The 24,115-nt window shown below is 32.1% G+C and overlaps 2 protein-coding genes and 1 long non-coding RNA gene across 4 annotated transcripts; 2 read left to right on the top strand and 1 right to left on the bottom strand.

Moving 5' to 3' along the window:
* Positions 1-177: 177 nt before the first annotated feature.
* On the top strand, positions 178-4,027 carry LOC146883372 (uncharacterized). The gene is made up of 3 exons (XR_014985323.1): positions 178-1,062; positions 1,780-2,495; positions 2,649-4,027. It is a non-coding gene; the product is annotated as an uncharacterized LOC146883372 (long non-coding RNA).
* Positions 4,028-9,451: 5,424 nt separating this feature from the next.
* Positions 9,452-17,201, top strand: LOC114166354 (acyl-CoA hydrolase 2-like). Its single transcript, XM_028051072.2, has 17 exons — positions 9,452-9,699; positions 9,885-9,977; positions 10,386-10,453; positions 10,940-11,021; positions 11,549-11,595; positions 11,731-11,856; positions 12,306-12,383; positions 12,476-12,563; positions 13,017-13,129; positions 14,839-14,901; positions 14,985-15,040; positions 15,157-15,261; positions 15,439-15,495; positions 16,086-16,187; positions 16,329-16,377; positions 16,668-16,736; positions 16,827-17,201. Exons 1-17 carry the CDS (start codon positions 9,684-9,686, stop codon positions 16,902-16,904), a joined length of 1,290 nt encoding a protein of 429 aa, XP_027906873.1. The 5' UTR covers positions 9,452-9,683; the 3' UTR covers positions 16,905-17,201.
* Positions 17,202-18,921: 1,720 nt separating this feature from the next.
* Positions 18,922-21,972, bottom strand: SKIP4 (SKP1 interacting partner 4). Of its 2 annotated transcripts, none has more exons than XM_028050453.2 (3): positions 21,873-21,972; positions 20,268-20,779; positions 18,922-19,667 (listed from the first exon to the last, which is right to left on the bottom strand). In XM_028050453.2, the coding sequence occupies exons 2-3, from the start codon at positions 20,756-20,758 to the stop codon at positions 19,076-19,078; spliced, it is 1,083 nt and encodes a 360-aa protein (XP_027906254.1). In that variant the 5' UTR covers positions 20,759-20,779; positions 21,873-21,972; the 3' UTR covers positions 18,922-19,075. The 2 variants fall into 2 exon arrangements, with proteins under 2 accessions (XP_027906254.1, XP_027906255.1); XM_028050454.2 differs by lacking the exon at positions 21,873-21,972 and adding an exon at positions 21,668-21,864.
* Positions 21,973-24,115: the final 2,143 nt, after the last annotated feature.

Genomic DNA, 24,115 nt, shown 5'->3' with positions numbered 1-24,115 from the left:
GGACTATGAGATAGACAACCCAATTACACATGTCAAGCCTAAACGTAATAGAGTCAGGCCCAAGTATCTAGAAGACTATGCTACTGATTAGTGGGGAGGAGGTGCACGTGAGTTGGGGTGTAGGGTATTATTTCTCTTGGGTTGTTAGGATATATGCTAGATTTGTTTTCTGAGCAATGGTGACGTGTCTGATGCCGTTAGACCATTTTCTTGCTATTTGTATGTGAATATTACATTGAATAAAGGAAGTGAAGAATATTGCAGTTATTTTGTCTTTAATCTTCTTGGAGGTAGCCTTCCCTCGAAGAAGGTCTTACAAACACACATGAGGAGGATGCTTTAGACGATCACGTTGACACAAGGGAGATGTTGTGGAGGATTCAAGGACACATGGATGAGATGCAGAGGGAATATGAGGAAGAGCTCAAGGCTTTGAGAAATAAGTATGACACCATTAGACAATAGAGATCTGGTAAGGATCTCGTACCATCAACCCCGACCCTCCTAGGCTCGTTCAAGCAGCCGAAGCAACCTAGGAAGAGGAACCTCGACCTTCACGAGCGAAACCGAACGGGCAAACTCGGGAGGAGCTAACTCACATTGTTTAAAAGATTACAGGAGTCTGCAGGGGCTTCAACCCGTCTGGTGCGACGATCAACACTGAAGGAATGTTCCCGTTCACGCCTGAAATCCTAGAAAACCCTTTGCTCGAACGATGGAAGATGACGAACTTCGAGAAGTATGATGGAACAATCGATCCTGAACACCACTTGCAGGACAAATTCAATTTTCATTCCTTCTTCTCAACCTCTCTCAGAAGCATTCTTGTTAGCTCCAATTGGTTTCTACTATTGACCATTGATTTGCTGGATGTGTGCTTCCGCTTCGCCCCAAGTCTCAACGTAGTCATTTTGCCTCTCTATCTGAAGCTTCAACGAATCCATAACTTCTCCTTGTGCAACCGATGTTGACCTTGCAGGTAGTATATCTCGTAGAGCTTTAGTTTTCCATCACTCGCCTCGTGCACCGCCACTGCCTCTCGTCAGATTGATTGCATCTCCGGTGTGTGTTTGTTTCATCTTCCTTTTCACTTGTTTGGATAATTTTCTGTGATGGTTTTATCCCATTTCACATGTTTGTATAATTCTCTTTGATGGTTTTGTTTGCTTGTTTGATCATTCCTTTTGGAAACAACGATTGAAGGGTGGGTTCCACACTTTCTCATATGCATGCATATTGGTTGATGAAATGTTAATGTTGGGTTTTGTTTGTGATTGGTTGGAAATGGTTTTGCAACCTTTGATTTGAATACTTAGACAATAAGTTGTTAAAAGAACTCCTTGAGGCGTCTGATGGAACAGGCAACAACTCCAATTAAATTAGAGTGGTCATGCTTTAGGTGCATTTTTTTTTCCTTTTGGTTTTCTTTATGTTTCTAAAGTCAAAGCTTTTTGAAACCTGAGTGGTTCTAATTGTAGACTTTAGGTCATAGAAATAAACAGAGAATTAAGTTGTCATTACATGTTCTCTTGAAATGGGCGTTTCCTTGATGACTTTTAATATTGATACGAGGGTATATATAAATAACACTCATTTCTTTCTTTTTCTCTTTTATAAAAAAGTTTAAACCAAAATTTAGTCAAAAAAAGTGGAGCATTGCATTAAGCTTGGGTGTTATAGAATAATAATTATTTGAAAGTTATTAAGGTTTAATCAATAGTTTATGAAGAACTTCACACATATGGTTGAAGCAATCTAACAATGTAGCCCCATACTTAGGGTTCCGCTTATTAACAGATATGAGGTCATGGTCAACTATCTGCGAGCAGATGGAAATGTCTCTCCGGTTGGCTCATGGGGATGCTCATGGGTGTTGTGTGACTAGGTAATTTTTCATCACCCACTTCTTCTTTTAACCTTTCATGGGTGCAGGCAATACGAGGAAAATACTTGCAACCAGTTGGCTATTGCAACTTCATGCATTTGAAGAGAATTAACAGGTAGAACTATGGTTTTGGTGTTTAGTTTTTTTTTTCTTAAAGATGGTGGTGTTTGTTGGATACTTGTGTTTAGAGGAGCCTTCACAAATTCGGATGTCACTTTATTTTGAAACCACATTAGTAGAAAAACTAAGTATAAAAGTCCAATTCAAAAGCTATTAAAGTCGCTTCAGCCTAAAACTAATTATAGACTCGATCATGAACATTGAATTAAACATGCAAAATTTTGCCTATAATCATGGTAGCGAATATTTCAATGTGATATTGGATTTAGTTTGAATCCAACCATGCTATAAAATTTACAACTTAAATTTTTGTGATTTACTTTGTGTACATGGATTTGAGACACCAATTATTGGGAAGCACCATATAAGGCATGTAGTCCAATTAGATATGGCGGCAATGAGGAGAGACGTGCCATAATTAAGCAGTGGAACATGGAGAAGGAAGAACAGGATCTTGGAAACAAGACTAAAGCTGAGAACATCGATAATGGTAACTATTAGATATATTCTTAAATATATTAGATATCTTAAATTTTTTATCTTTATTTTCTATCTTTAGTTTCTTTGTTATTATTATTTATCTTGTATATTGGGCTTAACCCATGTCTCCTTAATTAAAAATACATTACCCTACTATGTGTAGTTTTACAGAAGAGGGAGATTAATCTCAAACCTATTTTAACTATATTTAATATGGTATCGAGATCCTAAGGTTCTTTTAGAAAAAAAATTTACGCCTCTACCACTGCACCTGTCATTGCCGCCGACGGAGTTGCCGCTACCGTCACCGTCGCTGGAGCACCAGTTTCAATCGGCGACCACACGATTTTGATCGTCTTGTCCAGGCGGCCATCGTGCCGTCAACGACACCTTCGTCGGATCTCCCACACACCCTCACGCGCCTTTGTAACGTCTCATATCTGCCACCGTTTCCATCGCGCGTGGCAGCACATCCAACCTCTTCTCTAGCTGCGATCACCGTCGATATGCACTTCCCCATTGATAAGTTAGATGACAAGAATTATGCGACTTGGGCATTCGACGTTAAACGTTGGCTTGAAAGTCAAGGGTATCTTGATCATCTTACTCTCAAAGTGACTGATATTGCTACTTGTGAACACCAAGAACACGAAGACGAACCTAGACACGAGTAGAAATTGGGTTGTTTTGGGCAAACATGAATAGAAACTGGGTTCTTTTGGATATAAAGAAAAAACCCTCTAGACTAGCCACCTCGGTTGCAGACTCATGAGTTCAACCGAGTTCACACAGCGAGTCTACCAAGTTTGCTCCAAAGGCGAGTTTGCTTCCGAGTCAACTCGCTAGGATGAGTGGAAATGTAAATTTGGACGAGTTAACAAGTTAACTCGCGAGTTTGATAGCCATGGTACTAGTTGAGGAAATTCCTTTCCAAACACACCACCGCCTTCCCACCATTGATATAGGGTTGATGGCTCTTGAATGTTGAAAGGGATGAAGAAGATGAAACCCTTGTAGTTATTTTTGAAGAAGAAAAGAGTAAGGGAATGTTGCCAGTGATGATAACCCAAGTTGGCAGAGGGTCGCGGTGTCAAAGCCGTTCAGAGTGGAAGGGAAGGGAATAAGTGGTCTCTAGGTCGAATTGGGGGAAGAATCTCGTGGTCTCTCGCTATCCATGGAAGTGGATGAAGAATGGGATAAAAAAATAAACGTAACATGCTGACAGGTTGATGCAAGCTGACGGGTTAAAATACATGACCCAACCCACCATTTTTTGGTCAGGTTGATAGATTGGTTTGTCGGACTCGACCTGATTAGACACCCTTAAAGCTCAAGCTCTTGGTCTGGGCGAATTAAATGCTGGTTGATTTAGTTGTTTTCCAATACTAGGATGAGCAGTAGAGGATACAAACATCTCGGTAGATATGTGAATGACAATGGTGATTACGGTTGATGTAGAAATAGTTTAATGGTTGACTTGACCTCAGAAAGAACAACATATTTTTTTATTTTCTTAAAATTAAGGCTTAAATATACATTTGATCCCATTTTCGTTGTGTTTATTCAATTTGGTCCTCATTTTTGTCAATTTTTTGTCAATTTGGTACTTTTTATTAATGGTGTTTAAATAGTTAACATTTTTTAACATTGCATGCCATGTGTTAGCTCCTGATTTTTTTGAATTTTTTGATGTTTTTTTGAATTTTTTGAATTTTAAAAAAATTGTCCATGTGTTAAGTCACAATTGTGCCACATGTTAATACTAGCGCCACATGTGAGTTTGTAGTCGTGTTATTTTTGTTTGTTCAATTTAGTTTTTATATTCATTATTTTTGTCCAATTCAGTCTATATATTTATTATTTTTGTTCAATCCTAATTCTTGTTAAAATGGAGCAATTTTGTCCCTCCCAAATTGAGACCATGGCTAAAACATTTAATATTTTTATTGTGTTTTACATATTAAAATCTAAAATGTTTTATATTTAAATGTTAATTTTAGAAATATTAATATACTTTTCTAAAATATTTCTATTGTAATATTTTTAAATGCATGTGTTAGTCCTAAATGATAATAACATACTTATATTAATTTACTTTACACAGTATCTAATTAAACATATTTACGTATGTTTACATAATAATAATAAGCTAGTTCTTATTTACTCAAATTATGAAATTAAAATATTAAGACAGTTAATACGGTTGTTATGGCCAACGTTACATCTTAATTTCAACTCCAACGTTTCATCTTATAAAAGGATTATGTAACTAATACTAATAGTAGACTTTATTTTGGAGACGTTGAAATAAAAAGTACCGTATATAAATTTTTAGGTTTTAAGAATTTATATACAGTCTTAATATTAAATATATTATATTATATTATATATATATATATATATATATTTCAATTAAATAATGATATATAAATTTTATTTTTTTTATTTTTTATTCACGTCTATGATCTTTACAGTCAATAAATAAATTCAAACTTATCGCTAAAAGACTTCAACGAGGTAAATAAATATCATTTATATCGGTGCAAATTTGCTTTTAGTATTAGAAGTTCTTAATAATTATTATTTAGAAATAATATATATTGATCTAATTTAATAAATTTTAATGCGTGCGATGTCAAGCACACAAAATGTCTTCTGGTAATGGTCACAGTTTCATGTAAAGAATGTGATAGAAAATGTGTAATGTGTCAATTAGGACAGAAAAACACCACAAATCATTTTTATAATCCTACCAACCATATCATGAAACTTTCACCTCATATTCTCTTATAATCAAACTGAAATCTCATATTGAACACAGAATTATATCTCAGTATTATTGATTTTGTATAAAGTAAAATTAGGGGTAGGTTAAGCATTATTTTAATATAAAAAAATTAAATAAAAATAGGGTAATTTTGTTATTTTAATTATCTTTATTACAGTGTACAAGAATAATGACGTCATTCAAAGAAGTGATTTTTTAGTTTTTTTGTTTATTTGAAATTTTTTTAAAGTATAATTTCGTCGATGAGTGGTAATTTGTTTTTGATGGAGAAATAATTTGTTTTTATAGAGAGACGCATTATTCTATGACGTAATTTGTGTAATCTAAGAATTGTGAAGTGAGAAGGTAACCAAGACCCTCTGAATCGTGTAAGAAAGAGGGACAAGAGGATTCGTGATTAAATTATTTGATTAAATTATTTGATTAAGTTCGTTTTTTGTTAAGTTCTTTGATGGTGGTAGAAAAAAATTGTCAAAGGGAGAAGAAAATCAGTAACTTCTAAATGGTGTAAGAAAGATGATAAGAGGATTCGTGATTAAGTTCTTTATAGTGGTGGGAAACAAATTGTTGGAAGCGGCAATAGAAGCCGTGGAAACCGCAAGAAAGAAAAAGAAGATCAAAGAACGAAAATTATTATTTAATAATTTATTTTGTTAATAAATTAAATTTAAAAAAAAATAAAGTTAGATATTTATTTTTTTTAAAAAAAAAGTTAAAGTTAATAATAAATATTTGATCGAATAATATGGTTAGATTAATGATTATATACATATGAACTTAGCTATATTTAGAAAATAATTTTATATGTATTAAACTTATATGTACATGGTTGATTTAGTATTCTTGTAAGTGGTTTAATGATCAATTCAACCAAATAAATTAATGTTAGATTGTATTTTGAATATTGATCTTGAGCTAAAAACATTTAAATGAATTGAGTTAAAAAATATTTGGATTTCGTTAATGACAGTTAAGATCATAAATAATTTTAAAAAGTTTATCTACTTGATATCTTCTAGATGTAAAGAAAGGATGTGTTACGGGATATCTTCTTGCAGATGCCTCAAGTCATAGTGGATTTCTTCATTAGTCATTTTCTTTACTTTCTTATCTCACAACCGTACAAGTTTGTTTTGCAGAGCATTCCTTTGTTATCTTATTTATTTCAATTTGTATCTTTTTCTTCTTCTTTGTAATTTACCTGTAATATTTTTACATAAAGATCAAGGTTTTTTACTTTAGCTGATTTGTTTAAGAATTTATGAAAACGGTTTAATATTTTTAAAACTTTTAAAATTGGACAATTCCTTGTAAGAGAAGATGTTGGGTTAATCTTAAATGATTTCTTAAGATTTAATTTAAAATCTGTCGACATGGAACTATTTATTTGATTTTAGGTTTAAATAAATATTTAGTCTTTATTAATGATTTTTTTTTTGTCATTTTTTAATTTGGTTATTTTTATTAACGATATTTAAATAATTAATGTTTTTAAACAGAGCATGTCACACGTCAGTTATAGTTTTTTTTTTGTAAGTTATTTACGTGTCAAGTTATTATTGTGTCACATGTCATTACCAGTACTACGTATGTCAAGAAGTCGTAGTTGTGTTATTTAATTTTGTTCAATTTAGTTCCTATATTTATATTTTATTCCAATTCAGTCCCTATATTCGTTATTTTTATTCAACTAAATCCCTTAAAATGGAGTAATTTTGTCTTTTCCAATTTGAGACAAAATCTAAAACATTTAATATTTTTATTGTATTTTAGATATTAAAATCTAAAATGTTTTGTATTTAAATGTTAATTTTAGAAATATTAGTATACTTTTCTAAAATATTTCTATTGTAATATTTTTAAATGTCAATTTTGAAAGTAAGTATTTTAGAATATAATTATTAGAAGAAAAAAAATTTAATAATTATATTCTAATAATATTTTAAATAATTGTATTCTATTTAACAATCAAATATAAGATTTATGGCATATGGTACATATGATACAATTGTAACTTGCCATGTGGACAATTTTTTTAAAATTTTTAAAATTTTAAAAAAATTAAAAAAAATTAAAAAAATCAAGAGCTAACATGTGGTATATATTATTCAAAAACATTAACTATTTAGACACCATTAGAAAAAAGGACCAAATTGACAAAAATGATGACCTAATTGAATGCAAAATGAAGATGAGGACCCAATTGAACAAGCATAATGAATGACCAAATGTATATTTAAGCCTTGATGTTAAGAAAATAAAAAATCATGTTGTTCTTACTGATGCCAACTCGACCCTCAACACGTTACAACTGTTGCTATATCAACTGTAATCACCATTGCCATTCACATATCTACTGAGATGGTTGTTTCCTCTACTACTCATCCTGGTATTGAAAAACAACTGAATCAACCCGCATCCAATTTGCCTAGACCAAAAGCTTTAAGGGTGTCTAATCAGGTCGAGTCTGATGAGCCGACTTGTCAACTTGACTGAAAAATGGTGGGTTGGGTCATGTATTTTAACCTGTTAGCCTGCATCAACACATAAGCTTGTTACGTTTATTTATCTTTTATCCCTTTCTTTATCCACTTCACTAGGTAGCGAGAGACCACGAGATTCGTTGCCCACTTCTTCCTTTCCGTCCCACTCTGAATGGCTCTGACACCGCGACCCTTTACCGACCTGGGTTGTCGTCATTGGCAGCATTCCATTACCTTATTCTTCTTCAAAAGCATCTACAAGGGTTTCATCTTCTTCATCCCTTTCAACGTTCAAGAGTCATCAGCCCTAGACTAATGGTGGGAAGGTGGTGGTGTGTTTGGAAGGGAAGGTGCTCAACTAGCATTATGGTTATCAAACTCACGAGTTAACTCGTTAACTCATCCAAATTTATGTTTCCACTCATCCTAGGCAAGTTGTCTCGGAAGCAAACTAGCTTTTGGAGCAAATTCGGTAGACTCATTGTGTGAACTCGATTGAACTCATGAGTCCAAAACAACCTAGTTTCTATTCATGTTTACCTAAAACAACCCAGTTTCTACTCGTGTTTGGGTTCGTCATCGTGTTCTTGGTGTTCACAAGTAGCAATATCAGTCACTTTGAGACTAAGATGATCAAGATACTCTTGAATTTCAAGCCAAAGTTTAACATCGGACACCCAAGATGCATAATTCTTGACGTTGACACTGCAAAGTAGAGGTTGGATGCACCGCCACGTGCGACGAAAACGCTAGCAGATCTCAGATGTTGTGGAGGCACGTGAGGGCACATGGGAGATCTGAGGTAGGTGTCGTTAACGACATGGTGGACGCCTGGACAAGACTATCAAAATCGTGTGATCACTGGTCAAAACTACATACAGTAGGCTAATGTATTTATAATTATGGAAACATGGGCTAAGTCCAATATACAAGATAAATAATAATAACAAAAAAAGTAAAAAATTTAAGATATCTAATATATTTAAAAATATTTCTAATAGTTACCATCATTGATGTTCTCAACTTTAGTCTTGTTTCAGGTATACATCTTTACTAAGTATGATGTATTCCTAAAATAAAACACATTGTTTATAAAATAAATATTTAATTATAATTTTAATCTTTATTTTACAAAATTCACAACTTTTATTTTTCCCACAACTTTTGTATTTTATTCTTTTACTCCACTCTAATATCTTAATTTCTATAATAAAAAATAGGTAACAACTTTTTTTTTGTATAACTTTGTCATAAATAGTTTTGATATGTAGCACAAGTTGTTTAAAGAAGTCATCATCTTTAATCCTGGTACAAAGTATTTCACATATAATATATATGTTTTTGTTTTCCTGTTATAACGGTGGTTCAAAGAATTAAATTTATAAAAAATTAATAATAATTAAAATTAAGGGATTACATCTATAAAAAGTTATAGAATAAAATTGTGGATTTATAAAATATAGGAATCAAATTTTTGAAAAAAAAAAAAAAGAATAGAAAGGGACAAATAGTGCACCTATCAACACGTGATAGAATTAATGCGGGACAAATTGCCACGACTTTTGGATTTGAATATTGAAAACAGTGAGAAAAAAAAAGAAAAGAAAGAAAGAATAAAATTCTTGGATCAGTGGATATCTGATGTGGGCCACCACGCCGTAAACTCATGCATCCGCCGACCACTTTTCCACGTTGACGCAGATATTGAACGCTCTGTTGGCACTTCAATTTCACCACGCCCATCGGTGCAATGCTATTGGCTGAAATCCCACACATCCATGATTAAGCCCGCACGGCAGCATACCGGATCTCACACCGACCTCTGCACTATATATACCGAGCACAATTTGTCATTGTACACCCATCCACGTGCTAAACGCTAAAGTCGAATAAATATAATTGAAAATTTCAATCTCTCCGTCAAAAAATGGAGACCGAGAGAGGTGAGTTCGAATGAGAATTCATAAAATGTTTTTTCTTATTCTTATTATTATTATTATTATTTTTTCTCTGAGCAATCAAAACATAATGAAGATGATGACGATTTTCGGGGCTGATTTTTTTGTTTGCGATTTTTTTGGTTCGGTTTGAGTTTGACGCTTTTGGATTTTTTTTTTTTTATTTGCAGCGTTTGAGTTTCTAGGACGCGTTCCTCTTCTGCAGAGACTTCCGAGCTCGTCTGTGAGGAAGATATCTGAACTTGTGGATGTCAAAAGCTGCGGTAATTTTTTCTGTTTTCTCAAGGATGCATTAGTGTTTGTAAATTGCTGCTGCACAGTAATCATATTGTCAGTAGTGATACATGAAAATGCAGTAAACTGGCTAGGTAATTTCCTAATTGATAGTGATTGCGGAAACCTACAAAGCTGCAATGCAGCATAATTGTACTTGTGGACACTGATTTAAGACCGTGAAATTCCAATTTATGCCGTCAATTATCTTAAAATATGGTCGGAGAATAGTTCTTAAATTTTTTGTCAGGATGTTATTCCGTTCATCTTATGGAGTTAGTGAAGTCTTTACTTTTCTTAGAAAAAATTATGGTACTTCATATTCACTATTTGTAAACATTGATTGGAAGATGCATTGATTAATATTTTCAATTTTTGATTGATGGATTCTTGTGTAGAACCGGGAGAGTATGTTGTTCGTGAGGGTGAACATGGAGATGGCGTGTACTTCATATTGGATGGAGAGGTATGCTTATATATTTGTGTTATTAGATGTCAGAGAAGCAAAATCTCAGGTTTTATTGGGTTGCCTTGGATTTCTGTAGGCCAGTTTTGATAGGACTCTGCCCCAGTCATGAGGCAAATATGATAATGGCAAAGAGAGTGTTAAATTGTCTATTGCTCTTCTCTCCAACTGATTTTTTCGTATTTTCTTGAAATGTTTATTAAAGATCCCAAGTTAAATTTGTTGTATCCCCTTAATTGTCTGTTTCACTCTTCAACTATGTGCAAATCTTTAAAAACAGGTTACATAATGAAAACAAGGTGGCAATTTTATAATTTTAAGATCAAATTCATGACCAAGGGCACAGAGGCTTAGATACCATGTCATGAACTTTACTACCATAATAGCTTAAATTTATAAGTGAAACTGCATAAATGGCTCTTTATATTTACCAGTAGCATTTCATTTAACAAATTTATGCTGAAAATCCTGTTGTATTGCTTGTAGGCTGAGGTTGTAGGATCCGTAAGTGCCAATGATGAAAATCGGCCCGAGTTCCAGTTGAAAAGATATGACTACTTTGGTTATGGTAGAAAACTTAATTCTTATATCTCAGATTGCACTTCATTATATCAAATTGCACTTTATTATATAAGTATTTTCCTTTCATCCCATAGGCTACATACTTGTCACTTGTCTGGCAGCTCTGGCATTATTTGGTTAACCATAATTACTTTCTTCAGCTGCGCTATAAAGTATATAAGTTAAACCCTTAATTACACTCACTCAAGTTTAAAACTTTATAAAGTATTGATTTTTTTGAGACATATGGTTAAAGTTAGCAGGAAAATGATTGACTAGTTTTTGGTTGTTATTATTTCTCCAGTCCTTCATTCTCTGTAATATTATCTCATGATACCACAGTTTTGTAGAACTTTGCCAGTGTCACTGCTATGTTTCGTATCCATTAACCTTTCTCTTTGGGTTAGTTGGATATTCATTTGCTAATTACAGTTATTGTCCTGTTCAAGATTCTTGTACATAAGCTTTTACTTTTGTTTTGAGTTATTTTCTGCAATTAGAGACATGAGAATGGTGTGAACTTGCTAATTTCAGGTTTGTCAAACACAGTTCACCAGGCAGGTGTTGTTGCTTTGTCTAAGGTACCCTTTTAGTTTCTTGTCCCACTGCTTTCCAATGTCAAAACATCAGTTTGAGCGTACAGGCAATCGCCTGAGATCACTTAAATGAAATAAATTATTCACTCCTGCAGTGACATTTTTTGTTTGATGTGGCAGCTGACATGCTTAGTGCTTCCCCACGAGCACTCAACCCTGCTGCAGCCAAAATCTATCTGGAGAGCAGAAAATTGCGCTGAGACATGCTCACATGTGGAGAATATATTGCATGTGGAACCCATGGAGGTGCTCTCAATGTATATCATTAATTTGATTATTGATTACTTCTTGTTGAAGTGTTTACATAGTGAGGATTTTATAGAGTGATTATTTTATTTGTGCAAGAAAAATAATTGTATGTGTAACTGCCTGCATAGTACTCATTTTGAAGATCTTTTCACAACTAGTCTATGCATGACCTTCAGAAAAGACATGCTACCATGCATACAGGTGAAAGATAAAAAATAAAAAAGAAAAGTAGGGAAAGGAAAGATGGTTCAGTAATTTAAATATTGTTGAATATGGATAGAAGCTTGATTGCTATTGGAAAAGGGTAGGAAAAAATAGACTGATGTGGATATCCTAGTTCTCTATGATGGTAAATTTTTGTATATTCGTTCATATTTATGATCTATCTTTTATGTAGTAATACCCTGGAATTAAGCCCTAAAGTATTTAGTTATTCTCTTTGGAAGGTAGATATCTTCCGAGGAATTACCCTTCCAGATGCTCCAAGATTTGGAAAGGTGTTTGGGGGGCAGATGATTGGACAGGTATGATTATCGGTCATAATTAAGGCATGATATTCATGTCAGTGGTGCCATCTTTGATACATATATTGATTACTGAAATATTTAATGCGCAGGCACTGGCCGCAGCATCAAAATCTGTTGACTGTCTAAAGGTTGTTCATAGTTTGCATGCCTATTTTATTCTTGCGGGAGATTTAGAAAGTAAGCATGTTTGATCACTTGACTTGATTTCCCTTTCTATTTCTTTTTCCTGATATGAGACGTGTCCTATTATAGGCTCTTAAACTATGAATCTTGAAAGCTATATCTTCTTTTTCTGATCCTGCCCATTAATTTGTAATAAATCATTCAAGCTCTATATGGGTCATTAGCTGAACTCCATGCTTTCTTCTCATATGAATTGCATATGCTCGAGCTTAGTTGGGAAAATATTTTGTAAGCTAGTTTTCATGTGACTTCACAGTTTCTACCAGAGACTAGATCGTATATTTTGTCCCTTTTAAGATTAACTTGAGTTAATAATGTCATATTCTTTATGATTGATTTTATGAAATTTCATGTGTAAATACGATTATTATCATACTTGTACTGCAAATTTATTTCTATGCTTTAGCTTGTAAACATATTATACATAGTGTGAACAATTCTTTACAGTGCCAATTACATATAAAGTTCATCGTATCCGCGATGGGAGGAGCTTTGCTACAAGGAAAGTAGAAGGAATTCAAAAGGGAACCGTCATATTCACGCTGTTGGCTTCATTTCAAGTAATCTTATATAATTTTTGACTTAGATGAATAATTTTTTTTTGTAATTATTTTATTAGTGAATTTCGCCTTATTGTTCTCTCTTATATTTATATTTTACTTGTTATATTTAATGGTACATAATCTATTAAACCAATTTTTTGTACTAAATTAGTATTTCTGCAGGTGTATTGCTTATATATGACAAATGTTTATTTCATATAACGAAAATTTATATTAAGTAAATGCATTTGAACATATAAAAATTATATTATTGTAATTAAAATTCGTAGCAAATAGATACTTTTGAGTATATAAATTATATTTTAAATTAACGATAAGCAATTTCCATTATGATGCACAGTTTTTTTTAGCTGTCAATAATTTCTTTTGAAAAGTATTGAAATTCAATTTCGAAACAAAAGATGAAAATAATAGATTGACAGAGATAAATTAATTAAGAAAATTTTCTAATATTATTGTCGTTGAAGAATAGTTGTAAAAACATTTTCATTCAAGATAACTATTCTAATCTAGATAAAGGATAGTTATCTTCCAACTTAACATTTTAGACTTTACGACTAGGAATTTTAAAGATGAAAATACCATTCGGTAGAATATCTAAGACGTTGCAGCTATATAGGACTCCTATCGTTAACTACATTAGGACTAGATGATTAAACCAAGTGCTGCAGAACGGGGGCATTCTGGAGTTATGGAAATGAAAACGTTTATATTTAATTGGGTTATGGCACATAGATCATTATATCTAACGCAGTGAAAAAGGACATCATTGCTTATGCATCTGTTACCTGCACTAAAACCACTCTATCACTTGTCTGTTACTATTTTTTTGTTTAGTATTTATTTGTAAAGTACCCATTCTATTTTAAAATTACAGAAGTACGGACAGAACAAAAGTGAATTTTGGACATCTCGTGACCTCATAGACTAGGTTGAATGGTTAGAACTTAGATACTATTGAGATATCATAATCCGTAAACCCCAAGAATTGATTTCTTTTGTATATTGCTTAGCAATTTGTACACTATCTACACACAGTGAATCAATCCTTAGAGTTTACGGATTATGATAAGCTATCTAAGAAAACTATATGACCAAAATATCTAAGAAGCTAAATAAACAAGGAAACATGGAAATAGAATTAGGTTAGCATCAGGAGGATGGTATCTTAACTTAACAGATATAAAATATCTGTTTATTGTGTCCTTTATGGTTGGCTGCAAGGGAACAGGCCCAAGATCATCTTTCATAGAACAAGAATGTAAAAATAATGATATTTAAATTGATAGAGTATAGGACTATAAATGTGGTTTTTTGCTATTTATGACTACAATTTAAAATATGGTGCAAAATATGAAGAATGGATCCAGTACATGAAACAGGCCGCAGGGATCATTTACACAGAAGAGGCATGACATTCTGAACTGTTATGAGTTGTATCTTGGAATATCTGCAAGTTTTCAAGATTGTGTTGGATAAAATTTATTTTAAAGGTCAAAATAAGCATAAAAGAAATTAGTTCAATTACATAAAATGTAAATTTTATTTTCCATGATAAGTTTCTTTTTTGTCTATTTTTAATTTTTTCATAACAGCAAAGCACAGTGTAGCTAATTCATCTTCATGTTGGTTGTTGTTATTGCTCCACTCAAGGAATTACGTTCTGGATTTATAGCACATTCATCAGTTATTTTCTTAATCTGCAGAAGGAAGAACCGGGGATGGTCCACCAGAAAGTAGCTATACCATCTGTCCCATCTCCAGATAAGGCAAGATACAAGGTTATGTCTGTTAAGATTTTTTGTTACTTTGGATTTCTGATTATTAATATTTTTTATTCTGTTACTTGTAGCTTCTACCAATGGAAGAGCTACGGGAGAGACGACTTACTGACCCTCGTTTACCAGTGTAAGATTTATTATGAAGAACATGGTTGATGCAATATTGTTCTATATGACTATATTTGTTTTTATTTATCTTTTGTATGTTGATATGTGTGTTTGTTTACTGTAAAATGGTCATAGAATCTACCGGAACAAAGTGGCTATATCTCAATTCATCCCCTGGCCCATAGAGATACGATTATGTGAATATGAATTCTCAACAAATATGACAAAATCTCCCCCCAGGTTAGGCTGATCCTCGGTCTGCAATTTTTTTTATTTCTTTACTTTGCATTTACTTAATGCACTAATAAGAAAGATTTGGAAGGGAGCATCACGCTCTTTTGTTTTCCAAATCTAACCTTAATGTCTGCTTTTTTAAATGATAGATTTCATTGAAACTTGTGTAACTACTGTTTGCAGTTTGAGATACTGGTTTAGAGCAAAGGGTAAACTTTCAGATGATCAAGCCTTGCATAGGTACATATCTTATATATTTACTTTAGATGTGTTTGGTTCTTCAATAATTGAATTATTGCCCAAGCCAACGCTTGTATCTGTTGTTACCCTGCTAAATTCTGGAGCTACTTAGTGTGTATTTAGATTACCGCTTGAGCACCCAAAAGTCAGTTGAAGAGCATTAAAAGTCATACCCACTTGTTTGACAACTTTTTTTTGGCGTTTCAATTAGTATTAAAGAGGTTTAAACTGTAGTTGCATTCAAAACAATACCTTTGATGCTTTTCTGTTGGATGAAGTTTCATTCAACAAAACTTAATTTTTATAACGGTAATCCAAAAACACACTTAAGCAGTTTGAGTCATGTTAAATTTATGTCTTGCTTCTGAAAAATTCTCCCCATAAAGGATTAGTTGACAGAGTTTGAACAAACGGAAATTGCCAAAAGTCTGTTGTACCAAATGAATATATTTTGAACCTGCATCACTAGATAATTTGATACTCTTTAGCATACTTAAACAACGCATGATAAAATTTTCCAAAGATTGAATAAAGAATTCAAGAAGTGGTATTTGGTTTCTTGCATTTCATTTCTTTTTCATACTTTTCAGGTGCGTGGTAGCATATGCTTCAGATCTAATATTTCTTCAAGTAAGTTTGAATCCCCACCGTGAGAAGGGTTTCAGGACACGTTCTGTTAGTCTGGACCACTCGTAAGTATTTAAAATCCTACTGGTGAGCTAAATAGTTTATATGTTAACATTAGAAAAAGTGGGCTTTGTGTAACTAGTTTTTAAGGTATGAATTTTTCTTTCTTGCTTTTTGCTAAATGATTTTTTGGAATTTTATTTCAGTATGTGGTTTCACCGATCTGTAAAAGCAGATGATTGGGTGCTGTTTGCGGTGAGTTTCATATCAGTTTCACTCTTGTTTCTCATCTTTAATTTTGGGGGAAACTTGCAGAAAAAGAAATTTTCATAGAATTATTCAGTTTCTGATCAATGACATAAATCAAAATTCAGTAAATTATTTTTCATTAATCAGCTGCGACACATGTTTCAATATAAAATTTAACATTTGACAGTTCAAAATTAATTCTATCAAACTTCAGTTCAACTAAATTATGCGAATTTCTTTTTTACTTTGTTCCATTTTTTTATTTGTGTTGATTATGAATACATTTGGCTGTACAGATCTTTACTCCTACTGCCCACAGTGCACGCGTCTTTGTGACAGGCCAAATGTTCAATCAGGAGGGAGAGGTAAAGCATGATCAGATTATATCAATTCATTTTCCCTCTTTCCCTGTTTATCTTTATTTTTTTACATGTGCTACTCTGTTAATCTTGCAGCTTCTTGTATCATTGGTTCAAGAAGGAGTAGCCAGGAAAATTAATCAAGGAAATTCAGCCATTAAATCTAAGTTGTGAGCTGCTATACACAGACTAACATGTATCCATTTTATAGTTTTATTTTTAAAAATCCCGTGTGTCAATAACATCTTAATAATTCAATTATATATGTAAAATTATATTTTGTTCTAAAAATGTTTCTCTCGAATAAACTACACCATGGATTTGGAGATAGAAGGATTGACTTTGTAATAAAAGATTCTGGGAGGGAGCTCTAGGAAAGCTATACCATATAACAGGTCATAAAAATGAAAAACCTTATTGTAAGTTACTCTAAAGAGTTCAAATTATATATTCATAAAATTTATAGTATAATTATTAATTTCATAATAGACAAATGATTTAAACCACATAAAATTATTGGTTCAGCATTAATGCGTGTTTTCTAAGTAAATTTCACAACTTTTGTATAATTAGATGGTACAAAATAAAATGGAAATAAATACTGAGTGTGTTTCGATAGAGAAATTTTGGTAGATGTTTTTTTTATATATAGAAAATTTAGAATTTGTTGGATGTTTACAAAATTTTAAAATATAGAAAATTATGAAAAACATTTTATTATATAAAATTAGGTAATTTCAAATTTGAACTATAAAACATAAATTAAATTTTGTTACACTCTCAAATTTCTAATTTTTTTTTTTTATAAATATTGGTTGAGGTTTAGAAATTTGACGGCGTCTGGTGAGATATGGTTTGATGAGCAATACTAATGATTAGTAATTGTTTTATATATTTATAACATTATAAAATTATATATGATGATAATTAAATAATATGAAAGGACAATATACTCTCTACCCCAATCTCCACTATAAGATTTTTTTTAATTCTCACCATCACGTGAGTATGTAAGGAGTTCAGATTTTCTACTGGTTTTTTCGGTGCTGTCCTCTGCTGAGCATTAAAAATACATTATACTGATATTTTAAATATCTTTTTAATATATTTTAAAATGTCAAAATGAGTGGTAATCAGTGTATTATAAAGACACAGTAGAGGAACAACACAAAAAAATTAACAAAGAATCCAAATTCGTCGTAAGTCTAGTAAAATTTGCAATGACTTCTCACCAACATTTATCCTTAATCAATGAATAATACTAAATTTACTAAAAAAAATAGTTTTCCTTCTTATCACACCAAATACACATCTCTTTACACCAACTATCCAATTTCACAAATTGTTTGATATCATCATATAAACTACATTCAAATATAACCGTCCACAATGAATCACAAATACCATCACAATATTCCATCATTAATAATAAAACTACTTAGTATATACTGCTCAGCGCTAATCCAAGAACGCCTAGCGATACCAAAAAAGAGACCTCCCTGAGAAAAGATTAAACTCACACCCAACGACAAGCTCTTGCGCCTGGTGCCTCAGACCATGAATTTAGTTCAATTCTTCAAACAATTCATACCTACAAAAACACAACAATTGACATTAACAAGTTATGCCTGTTCTGCACAACCTGATTGAAGATGGAAGGAGAGATTATGCTTGTCCTGCACGGATCGGCTAGGAAGGAGATGAAGGTGATTATGGTTTAGAGAAAGAAGATTGGACATTTGAAGAAGAAGAAGAAGAATAAAAGATGGAGGGAGTGGCTAAGCCTTTCTCCTTTATGCGTGGGTAGAAGATGGTAGGAAGAATGATGGAGAGGATTGAGTGTGCGTGGAAAATGAAGATAATAGGAAAACAAAAATCAACTCCAACCTTTGTTAGATTGAATTTAATTTGAGTTACTAACTAAATAGTTAAAAAAAAAATGATACAATAGAATCCACAATACACCTATTTAAATTTGCTGAAAATTAAAAAAAGAAAAATGAAAACCTCACTCCTTTCTAATGAACAACCTCTTTCACAATTCTACAATTTTCTGTAGATTTTAAACAATAGCAGAAATGAGAACCTGTATTTTGACTCCACTATAAAAACTTGTTAAGAATCATAGTTTGGGTAACCATGCAACAATAAACACAAAGGACTCCAACAGCGTGCAGTCCACAGATGCAAGTACCACTAGGAATATGCAGATTATGTATGATTCAGGTAATTTACAAAAATTCACAAGTTAAAAACCTTGGTACCATTGTACCAAGTAAAGAAAAAAATCATGTAACATTGATACATGTATCTTAACATGAATATACACACAAACTCATTAATGCTCAGATTGATAGGCATTTACAACTTATTACAGTGAAATCAGATAACAATCCTGGTATGGAAGAACTCATCAACACCTCATTCCCCAAATTACCAACATCAACAACCACAGTGCTAAGCATTTTCCCAACAATGAAAATGCTTCTACCAACTGCAACAAGCTGACAGGGTGGTCTAGTAAGCAGTGGTGATAGTTTTCCAACCAGTATCCACTGGCGTTTCTCTTTGTGCCACATCATTAGCCTAGTTCCTAAAGTTTGATCCAAGACATAAAGGGTGTCATCCACAACAACTGCAGGGCCTGTCCACCCTGAAACCATGTCTGCATCTGCATACTGCCATGTGTCACTTGATGGTTCATATACTATGGCAAACACATGAGGAGTTACAGGGTATCTGGAAAATCGGACGTATATCTTCCCACCAAGAACTACTGAATCTTCAACATCAGAAAAAATAGCAATGTCTCTCTGAGATCTCCAACAATTTGTCAGAGGGTCAAAAGTATCCCAAGAATGAGAATAGGTTGGATTTGAAGCTAATCCTCCAATAGCATATAGTTTTTCATCCAAAACTTCACAAGCAAAGAAACACCTGCAAGTTTTTTGCAGAAGAAAACAGTGATTTCTACATTGCTGTTGGGTTGAAAAACTAAGGTTAACAAAGACTATGCAATTTCAACTTCAATAGTAAAATATAGACACCTAAATTGACATATAAAATGTGCACTAATGATTCTTTGACAATGTAATGAGAGCATAATGTCAAAGCAGTTGTTGATCAAATTATACAGCATAAGGATAACTGTGATTTTAGAATGGAAAGAAACCTTATTTCTTAATAGGATATGTACTCCTAAAATCATGTTGTACAAATACCAATTACGGATCAGTACCTGGTACTGGTGGGTAACAGAAAATTTGGGTACTTTTCAATTCCAATAAAACAGAGTGCAGAAGTCATTAATCATGAAAATAAATTATTTGGATGCCATATACATGTAAACTATTTTCTCTCCAAGTAAAATACTAAGTTTGTAGCTGTCCCAAGTTTTCAGGTATCAACAATCCTTAACAATTCAAGTAACTGCAACAACTCTACCTAAAATCTATGATGAAAAATCTTAGGAGATTGATATTTACCAAGCACATACAAACTTAGCTTCCTGAAGGAATAAACATCAGGACATTTTACCTAGCAGTTGACATGGAAGTAGCTTGAACCCAACAGTTTGAGCAAGCATCATATGAATAAACCTCATCAGTACAATCTATTGACCAGCTACAACCACCCAACAAGAATAGCTTATTTCCCAAAGCTTCAAAACCCATGCCTTTTCTTTTTGAGGCCTGAGGAGGAATACCATCAACCAGCTTCCAATATCTTAGTGAGGCGGTTGGATCCAAAACATAACAGAAAGTCTCATTCAATTTGTCCCTGCACAGAGCATAAATCCAGGTCTCTTCCAGTTTGTGCTTCCGACGGTAAGTGCACCACTCTTCGTTGCAAATTAAGTCCCTCCATCTCTTTGAGACACACTTCAGGACTGGATGATATTTTCTAGGAACTCTTGCCAGACACATTAGAGATATATCATCTGGAAGGCCACAGATAAGTACAGAATTGCTGTCTTCTACTTTATTCACACTATTTGATGATTCTTTTCCATCATCTACATTCTCCATGGGATAGTACAAACAGAAGACCTGAAAAGATAGGATAAATGTTGGTGAAACTCTTATCAGATCATAGTTGCACTTGCTCTTTGTGCTTACACAGAACAAGAAACATCTAGCCAATATGATCCCAAGCCGAAAGTAACATCATGGCAGATATAAACCTCAAAAGGCTGTGTCAAGACACAAACAAGATCAAGCTTTGTGAGACCAGCACTGTACAACTTTTAAAGCTTAACGTTGACATGGAGAAGGTGCACAAATCATGTGATTTAAACTTTACTTAAACATGAACAGACTGCGGACACTTTAAACAGATTACAACCCTCACTAACCAAGCTGCAGACTCAATGAAATGTCAACTTCAAAAAATGCTTATACTTTCTAGTTATTAAAAAAATTCTCCTTCTACTTACATATACCGATAATTTTTATATACCCTACTGAACATGAACATGTGTAGCTTAACCAAGATGTGAAATACCATCACCTTTACGAAAACAATTTACAAATAAGTCCATTCCATTTTGCAGGCATTAGTTATCAAAAGACCACAACCAGACTACCAAAAAGGAGAAACAAACTTCTGCTGTCAAATTATATGAAAGAATATACAATTTTTTAACTTCACGCATAATATTGAGGCAAGGAAAATCAATGCCCAAATCACGTAAAAATCGCATAAGCAAAACACAAGCAGGGTTTCCCAACTGCCCACAGATCAAGCATAAATGGAGACGCTATCAAACTACAATCACAAGCTTCATAATCATTCTCAGCATCACAGTCCCAAAAAAAGAATCCAAATATACTCCTAGTATAAACCCAGTGCATTTCATTTTCTCAGACCAGAGCTAGACCAAATGCAAAACCACAAGCAACCCATTTAAGAATAAATGCAAAAGATAACTTCTTTACATGACCCTTCCCGCAATCATTGCAATTCCAGATCTAAAAGCAAAAGAGGCACACAAAAACTCTCATCATTCCAAAGATTTCAAATTTGAAAGTAAATGGCAAAGAGAGATATAAATCGAAGATCGATATAATAAGAAAGGTAATTCAATTTTTTTTTTTTTTTTGGGTTATTGTTGTGATAGGAGGAACGGAGAAAGAAAGTCACCTGTCACCAACAAAAGGATTCGACTAAGAAGTGCGGCAAAACGAGAGAAAAAAATCAGTCCCAGAGATCTTTATCGTGTTGTTGATGACCATCTTGTAATACAGAACTTCACTTTTTATTATTTTAATCAAAAAATTAATACTCAATAATTAAAACATTAGTCCTTTTTTTTATAATTACTAATTTTGTCTTTTAATTTTTTTATTTAGTTTAATTTGGTACTTATATTATTTTTTTCAATTTAGAACTCAATTATTTAAAAGAATTCAATTTGGTTATTTTCGTTAGGTTAGAATTAACATCGTAATCATACAGGACATGTAGCAGTAAATTTTTTTAATTTTTTAATTTTTTTTTCTACTTTTTTTCTAAAATATTATAATATGTCACGTACGAAGTTACTACTGTGTCACATGTCAGTTTACAATCATGACACGTGATAGTAGTAAAACTTGTTTTTAATTTAGTTTTCTATTAAATATTTTTGTTAAATTTAGTATCAATTCTTTAAAACGATCTAATTTTGTCCTTTCAAATATAAGACCAAATTAGTAGATAAGTTTAATTATAACTTATATATACATATTAAAATTATTGTTTTAAATTTATACATCAAATCACTACACCTAATTGAACCATTTTAAATAATTGGGTACTAAATTGAATCAATCAAAAATACGAGGACCAAATTGAACTAAATCAAAAAATTAGGATACCAAACCAGTAATTATACCTTTTTTTTCTCTTTAGTCCTGTACTCAAAATTATGACTAATTTTGTTAATATAATAATTATAAATTTATTGGGTTCGCTTAATTTATTAAGATGTTTTTGTGTTACTTTTATTTTTATTTTTCATTAAATATAGTTTTAGCCTCTAAATTTTTATATAAAATTAAAATTCATTTATATTTTCAATTTTTAATACAATTTAAATTTTAAACATTAAAAAATAATACATACAATACTCTTAACCTATTTATGGTAAAAAAAAATTATGTGTCTAATAATATTTTTAATATTTTTGATTAGCGTTTGAATTATTTATATTATTTCACATGTTCCTCTTCGGAAATCAATATGAAATGTCGTTCAAGAGTTTAACAGATAAAAGAATTCACTTTAGGTGAAGAGAACTATATCTCTTTATTTTTTAAATTTAAGACCCAAATATTTTAAACTTTAAAATAAACAAAAAAATCCAATTTTATTTTAAACTTAAGTAAATTATATACTTATTTAACTCCTTTTATTTATTACGAAATTGGAGGTTAATAATTAAAATAAGTTTTAATGAAAAATGGGTAAAAGAATAAAATATAATAGAATAAAAAATAACTTGAATATTTTTTTATTACATTAAACGGATTTTGGAGTTTGACTAATTACATAATTAAAATTAATTACAATCCATAAGACTCATAATTAAGATTTCAGATATATCTGGAGAAGGGCTATCACTCTATCTATATAATTCACATGATTTATTTGCTTTAAATATTCATATTTTAAACATCATGAGTTTGATAACATGATGCAAATACAAATCAAACTTGATTTACTAACAAATTTGTTAGCTTCAAAATTGAAAAGTCAAGTGAGAAATTTTGAAGAACAAAACTTTTGAGCTTAATATGAGTTCACATTCTCGATTGAGCTTTTGTTGATGTCCTTTGATGAACACCGAGAATATATTATGTTAGTATTTTAAAATTATTTTTAATATATTTTAAAATTTCAAAATCAATGGTTATCAAGATATTTTGTAGACACAATAGAGAAACAACAAAAAAGCAACAGAAAATTCAAATTCGCTTAATATAACATATACAACAAGTACACTCTACATCATTATATAACATAATAGTATTAGTACAAATGTCATATTTGAGCAATTAACATAAAAGTCACAAGTTCAAGCATTATCATCAATGTAGCAAGAAAAGAAAACAGAGCTTGATACTCCTCATAACATACAGAAACTAATTTATGCTACAAATTGGATTCACACACTCGTGAGACTCTCTCAAAGCTCTAGAATAGTTTCACATTATTCTCCGTCAGCTTCATCCTCTATTGGATAACATAACCCGAAAAGAAAGGAAAATGTTGATAACACATATTTTCATATGAAAATTTTTACTTGTGGAAATTTTCACTTTCTCTCAATTTAGTGTCATGATAGTGTTCATAGCCTAGCCAAGTTACAAACTCAAGAAAGACCTTAGTGATCCATGCTTATT

This window comes from Vigna unguiculata, chromosome 10 (genome assembly GCF_037176805.1).
Source record: "Vigna unguiculata cultivar grain cowpea cultivar isolate G323 ecotype 2 chromosome 10, ASM3717680v1, whole genome shotgun sequence".
NCBI classification, from domain to species: domain Eukaryota; kingdom Viridiplantae; phylum Streptophyta; class Magnoliopsida; order Fabales; family Fabaceae; genus Vigna; species Vigna unguiculata.
This window is presented reverse-complemented; position numbering and strand designations above follow the sequence as displayed.

Bases quoted from the DNA above. Each gene is read 5' to 3' on its own strand.
- SKIP4 (XM_028050453.2), bottom strand. From the start codon at position 20,758: ATGGAGAATGTAGATGATGGAAAAGAATCATCAAATAGTGTGAATAAA. The intron at 19,668-20,267 runs GTAAAATGTCCT...AAAAACTTGCAG, and splicing joins ACTTCCATGTCAACTGCTAG to GTGTTTCTTTGCTTGTGAAG.
- LOC114166354 (XM_028051072.2), top strand. The intron at 16,378-16,667 runs GTGAGTTTCATA...TTGGCTGTACAG, and splicing joins ATGATTGGGTGCTGTTTGCG to ATCTTTACTCCTACTGCCCA. The intron at 16,737-16,826 runs GTAAAGCATGAT...TTAATCTTGCAG, and splicing joins TGTTCAATCAGGAGGGAGAG to CTTCTTGTATCATTGGTTCA.